Here is a 19,632-nt window from a genome sequence, read left to right on the forward strand (position 1 = left end):
GAGCTCCTGTGAGGCTGGGAGATGATAGTGTGTTGTCTTGTTTTGCATGCTGAGCTCCTGTGAGGCTGGGAGATGATCGTGTGTTGTCTTGTTTTGCATGCTGAGCTCCTGTGAGGCTGGGAGATGATCGTGTGTTGTCTTGTTTTGCATGCTGAGCTCCTGTGAGGCTGGGAGATGATCGTGTGTTCCCTTGTTTTGCATGCTGAGCTCCTGTGAGGCTGGGAGATGATAGTGTGTTGTCTTGTTTTGCATGCTGAGCTCCTGTGAGGCTGGGAGATGATCGTGTGTTGTCTTGTTTTGCATGCTGTGCTCCTGTGAGGCTGGGAGATGATCGTGTGTTGTCTTGTTTTGCATGCTGAGCTCCTGTGAGGCTGGGAGATGATCGTGTGTTCCCTTGTTTTGCATGCTGAGCTCCTGTGAGGCTGGGAGATGATAGTGTGTTGTCTTGTTTTGCATGCTGAGCTCCTGTGAGGCTGGGAGATGATCGTGTGTTGTCTTGTTTTGCATGCTGAGCTCCTGTGAGGCTGGGAGATGATCGTGTGTTGTCTTGTTTTGCATGCTGTGCTCCTGTGAGGCTGGGAGATGATCGTGTGTTGTCTTGTTTTGCATGCTGAGCTCCTGTGAGGCTGGGAGATGATCGTGTGTTCCCTTGTTTTGCATGCTGTGCTCCTGTGAGGCTGGGAGATGATCGTGTGTTGTCTTGTTTTGCATGCTGTGCTCCTGTGAGGCTGGGAGATGATCGTGTGTTGTCTTGTTTTGCATGCTGAGCTCCTGTGAGGCTGGGAGATGATCGTGTGTTGTCTTGTTTTGCATGCTGAGCTCCTGTGAGGCTGGGAGATGATAGTGTGTTGTCTTGTTTTGCATGCTGTGCTCCTGTGAGGCTGGGAGATGATCGTGTGTTGTCTTGTTTTGCATGCTGAGCTCCTGTGAGGCTGGGAGATGATCGTGTGTTGTCTTGTTTTGCATGCTGAGCTCCTGTGAGGCTGGGAGATGATCGTGTGTTGTCTTGTTTTGCATGCTGAGCTCCTGTGAGGCTGGGAGATGATCGTGTGTTGTCTTGTTTTGCATGCTGAGCTCCTGTGAGGCTGGGAGATGATCGTGTGTTGTCTTGTTTTGCATGCTGAGCTCCTGTGAGGCTGGGAGATGATAGTGTGTTGTCTTGTTTTGCATGCTGAGCTCCTGTGAGGCTGGGAGATGATCGTGTGTTGTCTTGTTTTGCATGCTGTGCTCCTGTGAGGCTGGGAGATGATTGTGTGTTGTCTTGTTTTGCATGCTGAGCTCCTGTGAGGCTGGGAGATGATAGTGTGTTGTCTTGTTTTGCATGCTGTGCTCCTGTGAGGCTGGGAGATGATCGTGTGTTGTCTTGTTTTGCATGCTGTGCTCCTGTGAGGCTGGGAGATGATCGTGTGTTGTCTTGTTTTGCATGCTGAGCTCCTGTGAGGCTGGGAGATGATCGTGTGTTGTCTTGTTTTGCATGCTGAGCTCCTGTGAGGCTGGGAGATGATCGTGTGTTGTCTTGTTTTGCATGCTGTGCTCCTGTGAGGCTGGGAGATGATTGTGTGTTGTCTTGTTTTGCATGCTGAGCTCCTGTGAGGCTGGGAGATGATCGTGTGTTCCCTTGTTTTGCATGCTGTGCTCCTGTGAGGCTGGGAGATGATCGTGTGTTGTCTTGTTTTGCATGCTGTGCTCCTGTGAGGCTGGGAGATGATCGTGTGTTGTCTTGTTTTGCATGCTGAGCTCCTGTGAGGCTGGGAGATGATCGTGTGTTGTCTTGTTTTGCATGCTGTGCTCCTGTGAGGCTGGGAGATGATCGTGTGTTACCTTGTTTTGCATGCTGTGCTCCTGTGAGGCTGGGAGATGATCGTGTGTTGTCTTGTTTTGCATGCTGAGCTCCTGTGAGGCTGGGAGATGATAGTGTGTTGTCTTGTTTTGCATGCTGTGCTCCTGTGAGGCTGGGAGATGATCGTGTGTTGTCTTGTTTTGCATGCTGAGCTCCTGTGAGGCTGGGAGATGATCGTGTGTTGCCTTGTTTTGCATGCTGAGCTCACAGGAGGAGGGTGACATGTTTTACACATATAAAGCACTGGAAACTCATTAAAAAAAGAAAACTCCTAATTCAATATATCTGTGTCCAGAACTACCTCAGAACTTTTTATTTATTTATTTATTTATTTATTTATTTTTTAACTATTTTCAGTACTTCATGCATTAAAGGGTTAATACCCGCGTGTGTCCAAGTTCTTACTTTGTCCCTTTGGACAATCAAACTAAACCAAACCCTCCTTGCAGTGTCCTGTGTGAGGTGTCCAACCCTCGTGCATCAGATTCACTGTCCTGTGTGTCCATCCCTCGTGCATCAGATTCACTGTCCTGTGTGTCCATCCCTCGTGCATTCGATTCACTGTCCTGTGTGTCCAGCCCTCGTGCATCAGATTCACTGTCCTGTGTGTCCAGCCCTCGTGCATCAGATTCACTGTCCTGTGTGTCCAGCCCTCGTGCATCAGATTCACTGTCCTGTGTGTCCATCCCTCGTGCATCAGATTCACTGTCTTGTGTGTCCAGCCCTCGTGCATTTCTATTGGAGAATATGTTCTGTAATGTATTAACCTGAGCTGAATACTTTAGAATAAACGAAGGCTGTTACCCTCTTTTTCTAACTTTTTAAATCATACTGGCTGTGCTCGGTAACTCTTTTCAGAAACGCTTGTTTTTCCTCTTTGCTCCAGTAAGCCCCCTCGCACCCGTGCTCTCAGTGTCTGGCTCAGGGCAGGCAGCAGCTGTCCTGGCTGGCATGACTCTGCTTCCTCCCGCCCCCCTCACACCTGTCTCCAGATCTCACTCGCTCTCCTCAGCTTTGCCTTTTTTGGTGCTCCGCGCCGAGAGAAGCAGCTGCAGCGACGCGGTGATGAAGATCAGAAATAATCCATGCAGGGCCGCTGTGTGCCTGCCTCCTCGCTTCATGGTGTTTTGTGACGGGTTTCGCTGTGTGCCTGCCTCCTCGCTTCATGGTGTTTTGTGACGGGTTTCGCTGTGTGCCTGCCTCCTCGCTTCATGGTGTTTTGTGACGGGTTTCGCTGTGTGCCTGCCTCCTCGCTTCATGGTGTTTTGTGACGGGTTTCGCTGTGTGCCTGCCTCCTCGCTTCATGGTGTTTTGTGACGGGTTTCGCTGTGTGCCTGCCTCCTCGCTTCATGGTGTTTTGTGACGGGTTTCTTCCCTGAGTCTCGGGAGTCTCCAGCATGTTTTAAAACTTGATTCTTCTTCAAATCTCTTCGCTCCACTAATCCATCTCTCTCTCCTTCGTTTGCATTTCTACTAGCCTTTCTTTCTTTAGTTGCGGTAGATCTTTAGTTCTATAAAATATGAAACTTTATTTTTTCTTTATAATAATTTATCTCTGTTTCTCCTTTAATAATAAAAAATGGATTCGCTTCAAGTGAAAACTACACTTTTCTTGTCAGCTACACGAAAATCCTACAGCTGTCTTTTTAGAAATTAAAAAAAAAAATGTTAAAAACATTGAACTAAACCACCAGTGTTTTTTTTTTTTTTTTTTTTTTTGCTTATCCTCGTTTCTCTTTTCATCCTGTTACCAAACCCCCCCCCCCCAATCCCAGGAGCCGCTGGGAGCTGCTGAAGCCCTGCTGGAGATGAGAGGCTACAGGCTCCTGGTCTAGTCTGAGTCGTGTGCTTCTCATGCTCTTCCTAATTCACACTCTATCAAAAACAGACAAACGAATACTAAAAGAAATCACCCGGAGACGCCTGCTGAGGTTTCTCAGCGTCTCCGGCTTCTCTGTGCTTCTGTTTCCAGGTCGCACTGCCAGAGCCTGCTGTGGGCCGGTTTCACTCATCTTTCACGGCATACAGCAACAGGCTGGTTTCACAGACCCAAGTCGAGTTTTTATTATTATTATTATTATTATTATTATTATTATTATTATTATTATTATTATGATTATTATTATGATTGCTCTTGAGTGTTTTAAATGAACAGGGGTAAACGCTCAATCAGAATTCTACCAGGTGAAACTAAAGTGCAGAAACGCTTTTGTCTGCTTGACTCAGTTTCTTATAGTTCTACCTGAGAATTGTGCTTGAGCGTTTCCATGTTGTTAAGCCCGAGACCGGTGCTGATGGGGTGGGGGGGGTCTGTGAAACCAGCCGTGAGACTCCTCACTCCCGTGTTACACGCGGGCTGGCTCGGAGGACGCGGCGCTGCTAGCTCTGGACTCTGTGTTTCCGTGGCGCTGCGTGGCCGTGGCGCTGCGTGGCAGGGTCAGGGTGCAGCAGGACACACCGACGGTGGCCTCGGGCAGCTCGTGGTCCTCCCCCCACTCGTTGAGCGCGGGGTCGAAGGTCTGCACGCTCTTCTTGTAGCGCTTCTCACTCTCGTTCCAGCCCCCCAGCAGGTACAGCCTGCCCTCCACGGAGGTGAGGCCGGCCGTGCTCACCCCCACGGGGAGGGGCGCCACGTAGCTCCACTGGCCCGTGGCCGGGTTGAAGCTCTCCACGGGCAGCACGTCCACTCGCTCGCCCCGCGGCCCCAGCTGGCTGCCCCCCACCACGTAGGCTCTGTCCCCGAGGGAGGCAGCGCAGTGCCAGCCACGGGGGGTGCTGAGATCCGCGGCCCGCGCCCAGCTGTCCGTGGTTGGGTCGTAGCGGCTCACTGTGCGGGAGTAGGCGCTGTTGATGTAGCCGCCGGTCACCAGGATGGTCCCGTTGACCGTGGCCGAGGCGTGGCAGCACCGTGGCATCTCCATGACCGCCCGTGGCTGCCAGGCATTGCTGGACGGCACGTAGCACTCGACGGTGGACAGGATCCCCTCGGCACTGCGGCCCCCGATTGCAAACAGCTGCCCGTCGAGGGCGCTCAGGCTGAAGTGGGTGCGGCGCTGGCGCATGCTGGCCAGGTGCAGCCAGGTGTTGAAGCGCGGGTCATACCTGCAGAGGAGAGGGAGGAGCAAACACAGGGCATTCTATCAAAGTTTTTCAAGCAGACAGTGTCAGAGCCCAGTGTGACACAGACACTGCAGACAGTACCGTGCACACACACAGACACTGCAGACAGCACCGTGCACACACACACACACACACTAGACAGCACCGTGCACACACACAGACACTGCAGACAGCACCGTGCACACACACAGACACTGCAGACAGCACCATGCACACACACAGACACTACAGACAGCACTGTGCACACACACAGACACTACAGACAGCACCATGCACACACCAAACACTGCAGACAGCACCATGCACACACACAGACACTGCAGACAGCACCGTGCACACACACACACACTGCAGACAGCACCGTGCACACACACACAGACACAGACACTGCAGACAGCACCGTGCACACACACAGACACTGCAGACAGCACCGTGCACACACACACACACAGACACTGCAAACAGCACTGTGCACACACACACAGACACTGCAGACAGCACCGTGCACACACACAGTACCTGCAGAGGTTGCTGACGGCGTGCTTGGCCTGGTTGCGCGCGTCGTTCTGATCCTCCCCGCCCGCCACGTACAGGAAGCCATCCATCACGGCCACGCACTGGTTGAAGCTCTTGGCCGGCATCTCGGAGAGCTTGTGCCACGCGAGGGAGTCGGGGTCCCTGCAGAGCACCTCCCTGCTCAGGGCCTTCTCCGTGAGCGAGGGCCGGCCCCCCACGGCCACCAGCGCGGACCGGCCGGCCCTGCTCCTGGTGCGCTGTGACTGCAGCCCGTTCTGCTGGAAGGGCAGGAGGTGGTAGTTCATGGCCTCCACGAGCAGCCGGTGGCACTCGGGGTCCTGCATCATGCGCGGCACGGGCTGCACGTGGCTCACCAGCTCCTGGGCGGGGATGGTGCCGAAGCGCACGTGGTTCAGCAGCTCGGCGGCGTGGCGGCTCCGGGGCGGGTCGAACTCCAGCCAGCGGAGGGCGCTGTGGAAGGCGTCGAGCTCGGAGGGGAGCAGCAGGGCGTCATCGCTCAGCAGCTCGCGGATCTGCTCCAGGGTGAGCCGCAGGAAGTGGTCGGACCGGGAGAACTCCATGAAGGAGGCCCGGATGAAGCCGCGGGCCGCCTCCCCGGCTCCGTTCAGCCCGTACGCCGCCGCGATGTTGGAGATGTACATGCAGTTCTCCACGCTCATCTCCTGCAGCAGGAAGTCGCTGCACATCTGCACCAGCTGTGGGATCTGGAGGGTGGTGGCTGTGGCCACGGTGCAGCCGATGGTGTACAGGGACAGGTTGACTTTGCCCATGTAGGCGTAGGTGATGACGCTGGCCAGCCCGAGCGGGGACAGGGAGTCCAGCTCCACCCTCTGCACCCCGGGGTCTCTCTTCAGCAGCTCCCGGAAGTGCAGGCTGCAGGAGGCCATGACCAGCTTGTGGACGTCGAAGGACTTGGTCTTGGTGGCCAGCACCAGGTCAGTGAGGAGACGCTCCTGCCGCATGCGGCTGAACTCCTCCAGCAGGACGGCGCCGTGCTCGGGGTGCACCATCTCCGTGGAGCTGCAGGGGGACCCCGAGTCCCGCAGCCCGTTCAGCAGGTTCAGGTGGTCCACCTCCAGCGGGGTCTCCTCGATCAGCACCCCTCCAGAGACGGGCAGAGGCTTCTCCAGCGACACGGGCTGCCGCTGACGAGCACTCTTCTTTTTGGGGGCCATGGTGGCTGGGTGGCTGGGTGGCTGGCTGGGTGGTTCTCTGGCTGGGTGACTGGGTGGTTCTCTGGCTGGGTGGTTGTACGGGTGCAGGCAGGTGAGGGAGGGAACGAGAGATTGAGAAAGGAGGGAGGGAGGAGTTAGGAGGGAGTGACTGAGCAAGGGGGAACACTGCTCTGTGGGAAGAGAAAGAGAGAAGTCATTTTAATTAGAATTCACAGACCTGGCTGAACACATTCATGAAAGTGTAAAAACGTAACTTGAACGCTCAGCAATCACCACAAAAGAAATGCCGAGGTCTAGCAGGCAAAACGTTTCGACAGAAGCGTCCTGGATATCGAACAGGAAGCTCAAGACGGTGAGGTTTCTTTTTCCATACACAAAAGGTAATCGTGCAGTTATGCCCGGCCTCTGAAGGGGTGACTGCGCCTTGTGCCACGTGCTCCTGCCCTTCATGTGCCCTGGTAAGGAATCAGCGCCCGTCCCAGAATAGCAAAGAGGGGAGCATTCCTGAGCTTGTTTATCAGAGTGAGCGCTGGGGGTCCTGTTACAGGCTGGGCTATTAATATCCACACAGAGAGGGGAGGAGAGGAGCTTCACTGGCTGAGTCAAAACTCTGCACTGCACTCCACCTGCTTCACTTTGCTGTGTTTCTGTTTCCATGGGGGGGGGGAGGGTTATATTTAGAGAGTGCTGCTGCTTTTATGCAAGACTTTGGAACTTGGAAAATTCCCCTGACGGCAGCAGAGACCAAAACAAGGGGTCTGGCTGTAGAAGCCCTTCAGTGGAAATCACTGTGTTTATTATCAAAGGGTACCAATAAAACATTAAAAACACCCTTTCAATTTTACAGGATGAAAAAAACACCAGACCGGCCTTGAACTGCCTTGAATGTAAAACCTGCTGTGTCTGTTTGTAAAGCATAGGGAAGCATTGTACAGCACAGAGAGGTGTGGTAAAGCATAGGGAAGCATTGTAAAGCACAGAGAGGTCTGGTAAAGCATAGGGAAGCATTGTAAAGCACAGAGAGGTCTGGTAAAGCATAGGGAAGCATTGTAAAGCACAGAGAGGTCTGGTAAAGCATAGGGAAGCATTGTAAAGCACAGAGAGGTCTGGTAAAGCATAGGGAAGCATTGTAAAGCACAGAGAGGTGTGGTAAAGCATAGGGAAGCATTGTAAAGCACGGAGAGGTGTGGTAAAGCATAGGGAAGCATTGTAAAGCACAGAGAGGTCTGGTAAAGCATAGGGAAGCATTGTAAAACACAGAGAGGTGTGGTAAAGCATATTAAAATCATGGCAAACCAGGGTAGACTGTGCTAAATGCCCTAGTATAGCCATGGGAAAGGCACACACAGTCACTGCATGTCTGATGAGTTCTCAGTGAGTCAGTATAAAGGAGTGAATAAGAAAATGCCGTGCTGACGGCACTCCACAGGGTTTGCTGTCGAACGCTCTCAGATCTTCCTGTTCCTCTGAGAGTTTTCTCTCTGTGAAAGGTGACCTTTCCAGCACCAGCACACAATGAAGAGCAATTTTATTACAATCCAGTGAAACGCTTTGAAAAGCTCTTACCTGAGTTTCTAATGCCTCTCTCTCTGTCTCTGTGCGTCTGTCTGTCCGTCCCTGGGCGCAGTGTATCTGTCTGTCTGTCTGTCTGTCTGGTCCGAGGGAGAGTGAGGAGCTTCAGAGGCTACTTAGAGAGACACTGAGGGGTTCTGAAACTGGAGAGCTCCTCTCCCAAAACGCTCAGCACCCCCCCCAACCCCCCCCTCCCTGTCACATGTGAGCTGCTGCTGGATTGGAAAATCACTGCCTGACAGACACACAGACACACAGACACACAGACTGACACACAGACTGGCACACAGACACACAGACTGGCACACAGACACACAGACTGACACACTGACACAGACTGACACACAGACACAGACTGACACACTGACACAGACTGACACACAGACACAGACTTGCACACAGACTGGCACACAGACACACAGACATGCAGACTGACAGACAGACTGGCACACAGACACACAGACATGCAGACTGACAGACAGACTTGCACACAGACACACAGACTGACACACAGACTGGCACACAGACACACAGACACAGACTGACACACTGACACAGACTTGCACACAGACTGGCACACAGACACACAGACATGCAGACTGACAGACTGGCACACAGACACACAGACTGGCACACAGACGGACATGGGAGAATGGGAGAATGGGCAATTTCTTAATAAGTCAGAGAAAAGTCTGTATTTACTGTTGTTGTCATTTTGAGTTCTTTGGCACACCCTTACCACACCCGCCCCCTCCCGTCTGCCCACCCTGGAGACAGGATCTCTCTCTCTCAGTGGCAGTGACAGGTGCTGTGTGGCTGTGTGTGTGTGTGTGGGGGGGGGGGGGGAATTCCGTTATTAGCACACAGTCAGGGTCACGCTCAAGTCAGTGTATTTATTAACTTTCTTTTACTAGTGTTTGTACATTCGTCACTGATGAGTGTGTATTATCCAAGTGCGTGTAGCAAACTTTGTGATAACGCAACATTGTGCGGGGGGGGGGGTTAACAATTAGAATTCTTGTCAAACAGATATATCCCTCAGCTGGATTTACAGCGCAGTTCAGTATTAAATACCGATCTTGTCGCTGCCAATTATCTGCGCACTCCCTCCCTCCTCTTCCAAATGACGCTTTTCCAACCTCTTCCGCCGAGTGCGGCTCCGTGTCAGCTGTGGGCAAGCCCGGCGGACAGCGCTTCCGGTGAGGGCAGGAGAGCGACTTCCGGTGAGGGTTTTTTCCAGCAGTAGAGATGGCGGAGACGCTGCTGGAGGCTGTGGAGAAGCTGCAGTCCAGACTGTCTGAAAATCAGGAACCGAAAAGGGTAAATCCGCGTTCATACAATCATATCGATCAAACACACACGAAGTAGCGCAGTGCAGTACAGCCGGGGTGACTGGGGCAGGTCAGAGACAGGGACGAGTGTTTACAAAAACACGACATCAGGGTTTGGGTTTGTGTGTGTTTGTTTGTTTTTTGGGGGGTGGGGTTGGCTATAGTCGTAAAGGTGGGGATTTAATAAACAACGCAGCGGATCCAGTAAACACTATTTCATTAGATTCAGCACAGAAAGTCAAATGCGATTGTGACTTCACACAGGAACTTACACACATCTGCGAAGAGCCGAGTAACGTCAGAGACACGCAGTGACGCGACAGCCCGTGTATTACCTCATACAGCCCGTGGTATTACCTCATACAGCCCGTGTATTACATCATACAGCCCGTGGTATTACCTCATACAGCGTGGTCGGGACAGTGCGGCGCAGCGCAGGTTACGACGGGGCGGCGGAGCGGAGCAGCTCGCCAGACCGGAGCGTTGTGTCTCATTCGCCAGGCGTGTTTGAAATCCTTTTGCATTGCATTCGGTGGAAGACATACCCGTCCGTGCTCAGCGAGTAATGACAGCACACGGTCCTTGCCCGGTCTTCTTCAGCGCCTCCCGAGCTGTTTGCAAAGTCAGTGTGTGAAAGTTTGAAGTGGTTGTGGTCTTGCACTGGCGGAGCACCGTGTGGGCAGCAAGCAACACCGGGTAGTGTTTGCAAACCCCCCAGCGCGCACACAGCGCTGTTACTGCTGCCCCCGTATCATTGCATTGCAGTCCACGTCAGCCAGCACAGTAGTAACATTTGCACGTGTCTGTTCTTGCACACATCGATGTGTTTCTGAGTTTGCTCATACAGTAATCTCGCCAATGAGGTGGTTTTTAATTGATTTTTGTGTCTCGGGCTTGCTGCTTCATTTGCACGTTATAAAGAACCGTGTATTGTGCCGCTGACAGGGTAAAGGTGCGGGACTCGTGCTACGCGTTACACTGCCCTGTGAGCATGCGTGCATTTTAGATTGGTAGGCATTCAGCGCGGTACTGTAATGATACTAATGCGATTTAAATGGAAAGCAATGGAATTGGGTGTGTAGGAAGCAGGGTCTCTGTGGTGGTGTGAGTTTGTTTGAACTCTCTCTCTCTCTCTCAGCTGCTGAAGACCCTGAAGAGACTCAATGAGCTGCCCATCACAGTGGATATCCTGGTGGTGAGTGCAGTCAGTCACAGCTCTCTGATGGGGGGGTGTGTGTGTTGTCAGTGTGTGTTTCACTGTGTGTGTGTGTTTCACTGTGCCTGTGTGTGTGTCGGTGTGTGTGTGTTTGTTTCAGTGTGTGTGTGTGTCGGTGTGTGTGTGTTGTCAGATTCCTGTTTTTCAATTCCAGTTCCCTTTTAATCAGTTCCAGCACATCATTGATCAAAATCACAATTCACAGTGTTGTGTTAAAATAGAGCTTCTCACAGCAGCAACAAATTACTTCAACTGTGAAGTCGCTGTCTGTTAATCAATTCAAATCGGGAACCGTCATTCACAACAACTAGTATTGTTATTGTCTCTGAAATAGCAATTCCGGTTCCTGTGACGGAATTGGAATTGGAATTGGAATTGGGAGGGCTTCTAGAATGGAACTGCAGTGTGACTCGTGTGTTCCGCCCCTCAGGACTCTGGCGTGGGGAAGGCGGTGAACGCACTGCGGAAGCACCAGCAGGTCGGGGAGCACGCCAGGAGCCTGGTGGCAAAGTGGAAGAAACTGGTCCCTCAGGAAGCAGAGAAGTGGGGACTGGGACTGGGGGAGTGGGAGGCTGGGGGGGGGCCCTCACCCGTGGGGAGATGGTTGGGTTTTATTATAGTCTGCACTGAAATATGCATTCATAAAAATGTGTCCCTTGAGATTGGGCTGCGGGATCCTGCAGTGAATGTGAAGAAGGGCTCTTGTAATAACGGCAGCACTGCTGTGAGACCCTCACTCAGCATCCGCGCTGCACAGCAATATCCTCCCTGCACACTTTATACACAACTCTTCAAACAAGCGCTAGGATAACTCTGACAGCCCTAGAAGCCACTCACTTCTCTGTGTGTGTCTCTCTCTCTCCTCCTTTCCTGACAGAACCAGCCCTGCCCCCCGTCGCTCCCAGAGCAAAGTGGGGGGGGCCAACAAGAAGCGTGCTCGAGACCCCTCCCCTGAGGAAGAGCCAGGCTACCCCTCTCCTCCCCAGCACCCCTACAGCGCCCCCTACGCCCAGCGAGGGGGATACCAGTCAGAGGGGTACGAGAGCCCAGCCGTGGAGGAAGAGGAGGAGGAGGAGAGAGAGGCAGACAGCCCCCAGCACTGCTCCAGCAGCCCCCCCTACAGGCAGGGGTACGAGGAGGAGGAGGAGGAGTACAGGCACTCTCCAGATCCGCCTAAACCTGCGCACAAGGACCCCCACAGGAAGAGGGAGAAAGCAAAGGCACACCACAAGAGCAGAGACAGGGAGCGGGAGAGACACAGCGACGGCAGAGGGGCGGCTGAGAGGCAGAAGGGGAGTTCTGGCAGACAGGGGGAGGAGGCAGGGGGCAGGGGACACAGCCTGGACTCAAAGAAGCGAGGCAGGGAAGCAGGGATCCCCCCAGCCCTGTCGGAGCCCCGCAAGCAGCACCGACACAGAGACACGGAGTCCGACAGGACCAGCACATCCGGAGCAGCCCGGCCCAAATCCACAGGGGAGCGGGAGAGAGAGAGGAAGAAGAGCAGCACGGGTGAGTGGAGCAATGCAGCCCTCTGACATGTCTTTATAATATACAGCACTAGACCCTGATATTGATGCGATCCAGCCCTCTGAAATGTCTTTATAATATACAGCACTAGACCCTGATATTGATGTGATCCAGCCCTCTGACATGTCTTTATAATATATAGCCCAGACCCTGATATTGATGCGATCCAGCCCTCTGACATGTCTTTATAATATATAGCACTAGACCCTGATATTGATGAGATCCAGCCAGCTTGTTTCTGTGTAATATGCAGCAGTAATATTCTGTCGATGTATCGGATGGAAATGACTTCTGTTTAGCAATACTGTGTCTTTGTTTTTACTGTACCTCTAGATTATTGTAGAGATTCCAACGCTTTCTGATTCTTCTCCAGGTAAATCTCGAGGGGTGCCAGAGGAGGAGGAGGAGGAGGAGGGGCTAGGGGTGGAGAAGGAGAAGGAGAGGGAGGCGGAGGGGGACCAGACCGCCATGTCCTTTGAGTCATACCTCAGCTACGACGTCCCGCAGGTGAAGAGGAAGAAGAAGAACCCCAGCCGCCCCCCCCCGGGCCCCCACAACCCCCCCAATACAAACAAGACGCAGCCAACCAAGAGAGCCAGCCAGGACCCGCCCAAGAACCAGCGAGAGAAGAGCAGAAAGGTAACGGAGAGAGGCCTTGACACGCACACATACATGGCTCCTCAGAGTTGAGCTGCAGTGTTTGGATGAGCGCGGCTCCTCAGAGTTGAGCTGCAGTGTTTGGATGAGCGCGGCTCCTCAGAGTTGAGCTGCAGTGTTTGGATGAGCGCGGCTCCTCGGAGTTGAGCTGCAGTGTTTGGATGAGCGCGGCTCCTCGGAGTTGAGCTGCAGTGTTTGGATGAGCGCGGCTCCTCGGAGTTGAGCTGCAGTGTTTGGATGAGCGCGGCTCCTCGGAGTTGAGCTGCAGTGTTTGGATGAGCGCGGCTCCTCGGAGTTGAGCTGCAGTGTTTGGATGAGCGCGGCTCCTCGGAGTTGAGCTGCAGTGTTTGGATGAGCGCGGCTCCTCGGAGTTGAGCTGCAGTGTTTGGATGAGCGCGGCTCCTCGGAGTTGAGCTGCAGTGTTTGGATGAGCTGGGCTCCTCGGAGTTGAGTTGCAGTGTTTGGATGAGCGCGGCTCCTCGGAGTTGAGCTGCAGTGTTTGGATGAGCTGGGCTCCTCGGAGTTGAGCTGCAGTGTTTGGATGAGCGCGGCTCCTCGGAGTTGAGCTGCAGTGTTTGGATGAGCGCGGCTCCTCGGAGTTGAGCTGCAGTGTTTGGATGAGCGCGGCTCCTCGGAGTTGAGCTGCAGTGTTTGGATGAGCGCGGCTCCTCGGAGTTGAGCTGCAGTGTTTGGATGAGCGCGGCTCCTCAGAGTTGAGCTGCAGTGTTTGGATGAGCGCGGCTCCTCAGAGTTGAGCTGCAGTGTTTGGATGAGCGCGGCTCCTCAGAGTTGAGCTGCAGTGTTTGGATGAGCGCGGCTCCTCAGAGTTGAGCTGCAGTGTTTGGATGAGCGCGGCTCCTCGGAGTTGAGCTGCAGTGTTTGGATGAGCGCGGCTCCTCGGAGTTGATGTAATGAATACAGATTGACAGTTTGTGGAGGATGCAGTGTAGCATGTTTGCATGAGTCTGGACAGCACTTGCCCTGGGGAGTTCACATGGTGAACTCGCAGCTCTGCATTCATGTTTCTCTCCCTCTCTCTCAGATTCAGATCAGTGACATCATCCCAGTGCTGCCGGATATTCCCCTGCCAGCCATCCAGCCCAACTACCGGCCCCTCCCCTCGCTGGACCCCACGCCCCTGTCACCCCAGAGACGCAAAGGTGAGCCCTCCTGCCCTCTACCTCCTACCTCCTGCCCCCTGCCCCCTGGTTCTAGGCGTTCTCAGTGTTAAAGCTCTCTCCTCTCTCCTCAGTGCCTCTTGCGTCTCCGGAGGAGGATGACCAGGGCTTCACGGGCCGGCGCTTGAATTCCAAGATGGCGGTGTACTCGGGATCCAAGACCTCCTACCTGCCCAAGATGATGAGCCTGTATGAGCAGTGCATCCGCGTGCTGCAGAACAACATCGACTGTGAGAGATTGAGCCTGCTGTACCATAGCATAGCATAGCATAGCATAGCATAGCATAGCATAGCCACGCTGTACTGCACCCAGCATAGCATAGCATAGCCACGCTGTACTGCACCCAGCATAGCATAGCATAGCCACGCTGTACTGCACCCAGCATAGCATAGTATAGCATGGCATAGCCACGCTGTACTGCACCCAGCATAGCATAGTATAGCATGGCATAGCCACGCTGTACTGCACCCAGCATAGCATGGCATAGCCACGCTGTACTGCACCCAGCATAGCATAGCATAGCCACGCTGTACTGCACCCAGCATAGCATAGCATAGCCACGCTGTACTGCACCCAGCATAGCATAGCATAGCCACGCTGTACTGCACCCAGCATAGCATAGCCACGCTGTACTGCACCCAGCATAGCATAGCATAGCCACGCTGTACTGCACCCAGCATAGCATAGCCACGCTGTACTGCACCCAGCATAGCATAGCATAGCATAGCCACGCTGTACTGCACCCAGCATAGCATAGCATAGCATAGCCACGCTGTACTGCACCCAGCATAGCATAGCATAGCATAGCATAGCCACGCTGTACTGCACCCAGCATAGCATAGCATAGCCACGCTGTACTGCACCCATTATAGCATAGCATAGCCACGCTGTACTGCACCCAGCATAGCATAGCATAGCCACGCTGTACTGCACCCAACACAGCATAGCATAGCCACGCTGTACTGCACCCAGCATAGCATAGCATAGCATAGCCACGCTGTACTGCACATGGCATAGCATAGCCACGCTGTACTGCACCCAGCATAGCATAGCATAGCCACGCTGTACTGCACCCAGCATAGCATAGCATAGCCACGCTGTACTGCACCCAGCATAGCATAGCATAGCCACGCTGTACTGCACCCAGCATAGCATAGCATAGCATAGCCACGCTGTACTGCACCCAGCATAGCATGGCATAGCCACGCTGTACTGCACCCAGCATAGCATAGCATAGCCACGCTGTACTGCACCCAGCATAGCATAGCATAGCCACGCTGTACTGCACCCAGCATAGCATAGCATAGCATAGCCACGCTGTACTGCACCCAGCATAGCATAGCCACGCTGTACTGCACCCAGCATAGCATAGCATAGCATAGCCACACTGTACTGCACCCAGCATAGCATAGCATAGCCACGCTGTACTGCACCCAACACAGCATAGCATAGCATAGCATAGCATAGCCACGCTGTACTGCACATGGCATAGCATAGCATAGCCACGCTGTACTGCACCCAGCATAGCATAGCATAGCCACGCTGTACTGCACCCAGCATAGCATAGCATAGCATAGCCACGCTGTACTGCACCCAGCATAGCATAGCATAGCATAGCCACGCTGTACTGCACCCAGCATAGCATAGCATAGCCACGCTGTACTGCACCCAGCATAGCATAGCATAGCATAGCATAGCCACGCTGTACTGCACCCAGCATAGCATAGCATAGCCACACTGTACTGCACCCAGCATAGCATAGCATAGCATGGCCACGCTGTACTGCACCCAGCATAGCATAGCATAGCCACACTGTACTGCACCCAGCATAGCATAGCATAGCATAGCCACGCTGTACTGCACCCAGCATAGCATAGCCACGCTGTACTGCACCCAGCATAGCATAGCATAGCCACGCTGTACTGCACCCAGCATAGCATAGCATAGCCACGCTGTACTGCACCCAACACAGCATAGCATAGCCACGCTGTACTGCACCCAGCATAGCATGGCATAGCCACGCTGTACTGCACCCAGCATAGCATAGCATAGCCACGCTGTACTGCACCCAACACAGCATAGCATAGCCACGCTGTACTGCACCCAGCATAGCATAGCATAGCATAGCCACGCTGTACTGCACCCAGCATAGCATAGCATAGCATAGCCACGCTGTACTGCACCCAGCATAGCATAGCATAGCCACGCTGTACTGCACCCAGCATAGCATAGCATAGCCACGCTGTACTGCACCCAGCATAGCATAGCATAGCCACGCTGTACTGCACCCAACACAGCATAGCATAGCCACGCTGTACTGCACCCAGCATAGCATAGCATAGCCACGCTGTACTGCACCCAGCATAGCATAGCCACGCTGTACTGCACCCAGCATAGCATAGCATAGCCACACTGTACTGCACCCAGCATAGCATAGCATAGCATAGCCACGCTGTACTGCACCCAGCATAGCATAGCCACGCTGTACTGCACCCAGCATAGCATAGCATAGCCACGCTGTACTGCACCCAGCATAGCATAGCATAGCCACGCTGTACTGCACCCAACACAGCATAGCATAGCCACGCTGTACTGCACCCAGCATAGCATAGCATAGCATAGCCACACTGTACTCCACGCCCAGGCCACACCAATATTGACCCTGTATCAATAGTGTACAGTAAGAGTCCTCCTGACGTGTGTGTGTCTCCCCAGCGATCGACGAGGTCGGGGGGGTTCCCTACGAGATCCTGGAGCCGGTTCTGGAGAGATGCACCCCGGAACAGCTGTACAGAATCGAACAGTGCAACCAGGTGAGTACAGCGAGGCTCAGCCTGCCTGCCATGGAGCAGTGCAACCAGGGGAGTGCAGCGAGGCTCAGCCTGCCTGCCATGGAGCAGTGCAACCAGGGGAGTACAGCGAGGCTCAGCCTGCCTGCCATGGAGCAGTGCAACCAGGTGAGTACAGCGAGGCTCAGCCTGCCTGCCATGGAGCAGTGCAACCAGGTGAGTACAGCGAGGCTCAGCCTGCCTGCCATGGAGCAGTGCAACCAGGTGAGTACAGCGAGGCTCAGCCTGCCTGCAGTCTGCCCTCCACTCTGTATGTGTATCAGTTTATGTGTTTGTGGATTCATCACTGCTTTGTGGGATTCTCTCCCCCCCTTCTCTCTCTCTCTCTCTCTCTCTCTCTCTCTCTCTCTCTCTCTCTCTCTCTCTCTCTCTCTCTCTCTCTCTCTCTCTCTCTCTCCCCCCCCCCTCTCTCTCTCCCTCCCTCCCCTCTCTCTCTCCCTCCCTCCCCCCCCCTCTCTCTCTCCCTCCCTCCCCTCTCTCTCTCCCTCCCTCCCCTCTCTCTCTCCCTCCCTCTCTCTCCCTCCCTCTCTCAGTGCTTCATGGAGGACTCTAATGAGCTTGTGGACGAGACACTGCCCAGCGGGATTTCCGCAGGGAGAGTCCGCAGGAGTTCGAGTCCTGGAGGGAGATGTACCTGCGGCTGCACGACGAGAGAGAGGAGAGGCTGAGACTGCTGACCCAGAACATCAGCTCTGCGCACGCCAGCCGGCCCAAAGGTACCCCTCACCGCCTTCCCCTCTCACCCCCTCCCCTTCCCCTCTTTGTATGCCAGCACCCTGACACAGTGAGGAGTGTGTGAGAGTGAAGTTCTCTCTCAGCCACCCCACACTTCCAGACCAGGTGTCCAGTGCGGTGCTGCTGTGATTGTGTTGCGTGTGTCTAGCGTGTGTTTGTCGTGTGCTGTCCCCCGCAGGTCGCCAGGTGAAGATGGCGTTCGTGAACTCGATCGCAAAGCCGCCGCGGACGTCCGGAGACGACAGGAGAGATTCGGCACGGCCAGCGGGAGCACGAGCGCCAGCACCAGCCAGGCAGCACCAATCAAGTGAGGGGCGGGGCTGGTGAGGGGCGGGGCAGGGCAGGGCAGGGCAGGGCAGGGCAGGGCAGTGATGGCTTGTGAGCACAGGCTGGGTGTCTCGCTGCTCCCCCAGTCGCAGTGCAGCTGCAGTTGTTTCACAGGCTGGGTGTCTCGCTGCTCCCCCAGTCGCAGTGCAGCTGCAGTTGTTTCACAGGCTGGGTGTCTCGCTGCTCCCCCCAGCTCGCAGTGCAGCTGCAGTTGTTTCACAGGCTGGGTGTCTCGCTGCTCCCCCAGTCACAGTGCAGCTGCAGTTGTTTCACAGGCTGGGTGTCTCGCTGCTCCCCTCAGTCACAGCGCAGCTGCAGTTGTTTCACAGGGTGTGTCTCTCTGGTTTCCTCTGCAGGATCAGACCAGTGTTCCCCAGCTTCATGTCCGTTCGCACCAGCAGCACCAGTCCCAGCGACGGAGGGGGGGGGCAACACCAGCGGGGGAGGGGGGGGCAGCGCTGCTTACGAGGGGCCCCGGCACCAGCGGGGGGGCCGCTAGCAACAAGCCCCTTGTAAAGAGTGAGTACTGGGGGGGGCTGTGTGTGTGTGTGTGTGTGTGTGTGTGTGTGTGTGTGTCTCTCTCTCTCTGTGTGTGTCTCTCTCTCCTCTCTGTGTGTCTCTCTCTCTCCCTCCTCTCTGGTGTGTGTGTGTGTGGTGTGTGTGTGTGTCTGTTTGAGATAATGAGCTGTATCTCCTCTCCTCTCTCTCTCTCTCTCTCTGTGTTTCAGAGATCGCTCCGATGATGGCGAAGACGATCAAAGCGTTCAAGAACCGTTTCTCTCGACGGTGATGTGGGGATGATTCTCACCCCAAAACCACACCATGAACTCAGACACCCCCCCCCCACCCGCCCCGGCCCCCCCTGGGGATTTTAAAATTACCTTTCTCTCTCTCTCTCTCTGTCTCATTCACTCACCTGGTCAGATGCTTCCCTCTCTGATTCTTCCCTCTCTGATTCTTCCTTCTCTGTAATTGGCTGAGTGTTGCGTATCTCGCTGTGATGTCATTGCGTTATCCATTCCTTTTAAACTCGGTCCTCACCCAGCTGGCTACTGCTGTACAATGCGGGCTTGTATTCAAGGGGTCTGCTGGGTCCAGGGCTGGGAATAAGACTCCTGTTCCCATTGCAGAGCAGTGTGACGCGTTCCGGGCTTTCCTAGGAGTTTAATCAGACACACCAGAGCTTGTTAGCGCTACACTGGGGCTGATCAAGCTGCTGTTAACCCTGGAGGAGGTGAAGCTGCTGTGCAGCAGGAGTCTGATTGCCAGCCCTGCGCTCTCAGAGAGGAAGCACTGAGACTGTGAAATGATTTCATGTGATTTCACTTCTGAGGAAGTCAATTAAGAGGCGGGGGGGGGGGGTGTGGGAGAGTCTTTTAATGATAATTGGTGTAAAAATTCTAACAAGGAGCCCGTGAGTCCGCAGGAGAGAGTATTTATAAATAAAACCGTGCCCGAGCACAGCAAGAAAATAAAATCATTCAAAATGTTTTGGCAAAAATGTTTTTATTTTATTTTTTTAATATGTAATTAAAATGGAAATGTTTGTGTGTGTGTTTTGTATCGG

At 54.0% G+C, this 19,632-nt stretch overlaps 2 protein-coding genes across 2 annotated transcripts; one reads left to right on the forward strand and one right to left on the reverse strand.

Moving 5' to 3' along the window:
- Window positions 1–2,122: 2,122 nt before the first annotated feature.
- LOC117968099 (kelch-like protein 31) lies at window positions 2,123–8,396 on the reverse strand. The gene is made up of 3 exons (XM_034915648.2): window positions 8,239–8,396; window positions 5,480–6,842; window positions 2,123–4,942 (listed from the first exon to the last, which is right to left on the reverse strand). Exons 2-3 carry the CDS (start codon window positions 6,670–6,672, stop codon window positions 4,186–4,188), a joined length of 1,950 nt encoding a protein of 649 aa, XP_034771539.2. The 5' UTR covers window positions 6,673–6,842; window positions 8,239–8,396; the 3' UTR covers window positions 2,123–4,185.
- A 936-nt stretch (window positions 8,397–9,332) lies between these two features.
- eloa (elongin A) lies at window positions 9,333–18,866 on the forward strand. Its single transcript, XM_059000486.1, is given in 15 exon segments — window positions 9,333–9,564; window positions 10,714–10,770; window positions 11,222–11,334; window positions 11,669–12,300; window positions 12,692–12,957; window positions 14,018–14,135; window positions 14,228–14,383; window positions 16,870–16,967; window positions 17,537–17,560; window positions 17,562–17,579; window positions 17,581–17,719; window positions 17,917–17,961; window positions 17,964–18,045; window positions 18,422–18,577; window positions 18,794–18,866. Coding segments are annotated over 15 exon segments (2,049 nt in total). The 5' UTR covers window positions 9,333–9,492.
- Window positions 18,867–19,632: the final 766 nt, after the last annotated feature.

This window comes from Acipenser ruthenus, chromosome 25 (genome assembly GCF_902713425.1).
Source record: "Acipenser ruthenus chromosome 25, fAciRut3.2 maternal haplotype, whole genome shotgun sequence".
NCBI classification, from domain to species: Eukaryota; Metazoa; Chordata; class Actinopteri; order Acipenseriformes; family Acipenseridae; genus Acipenser; species Acipenser ruthenus.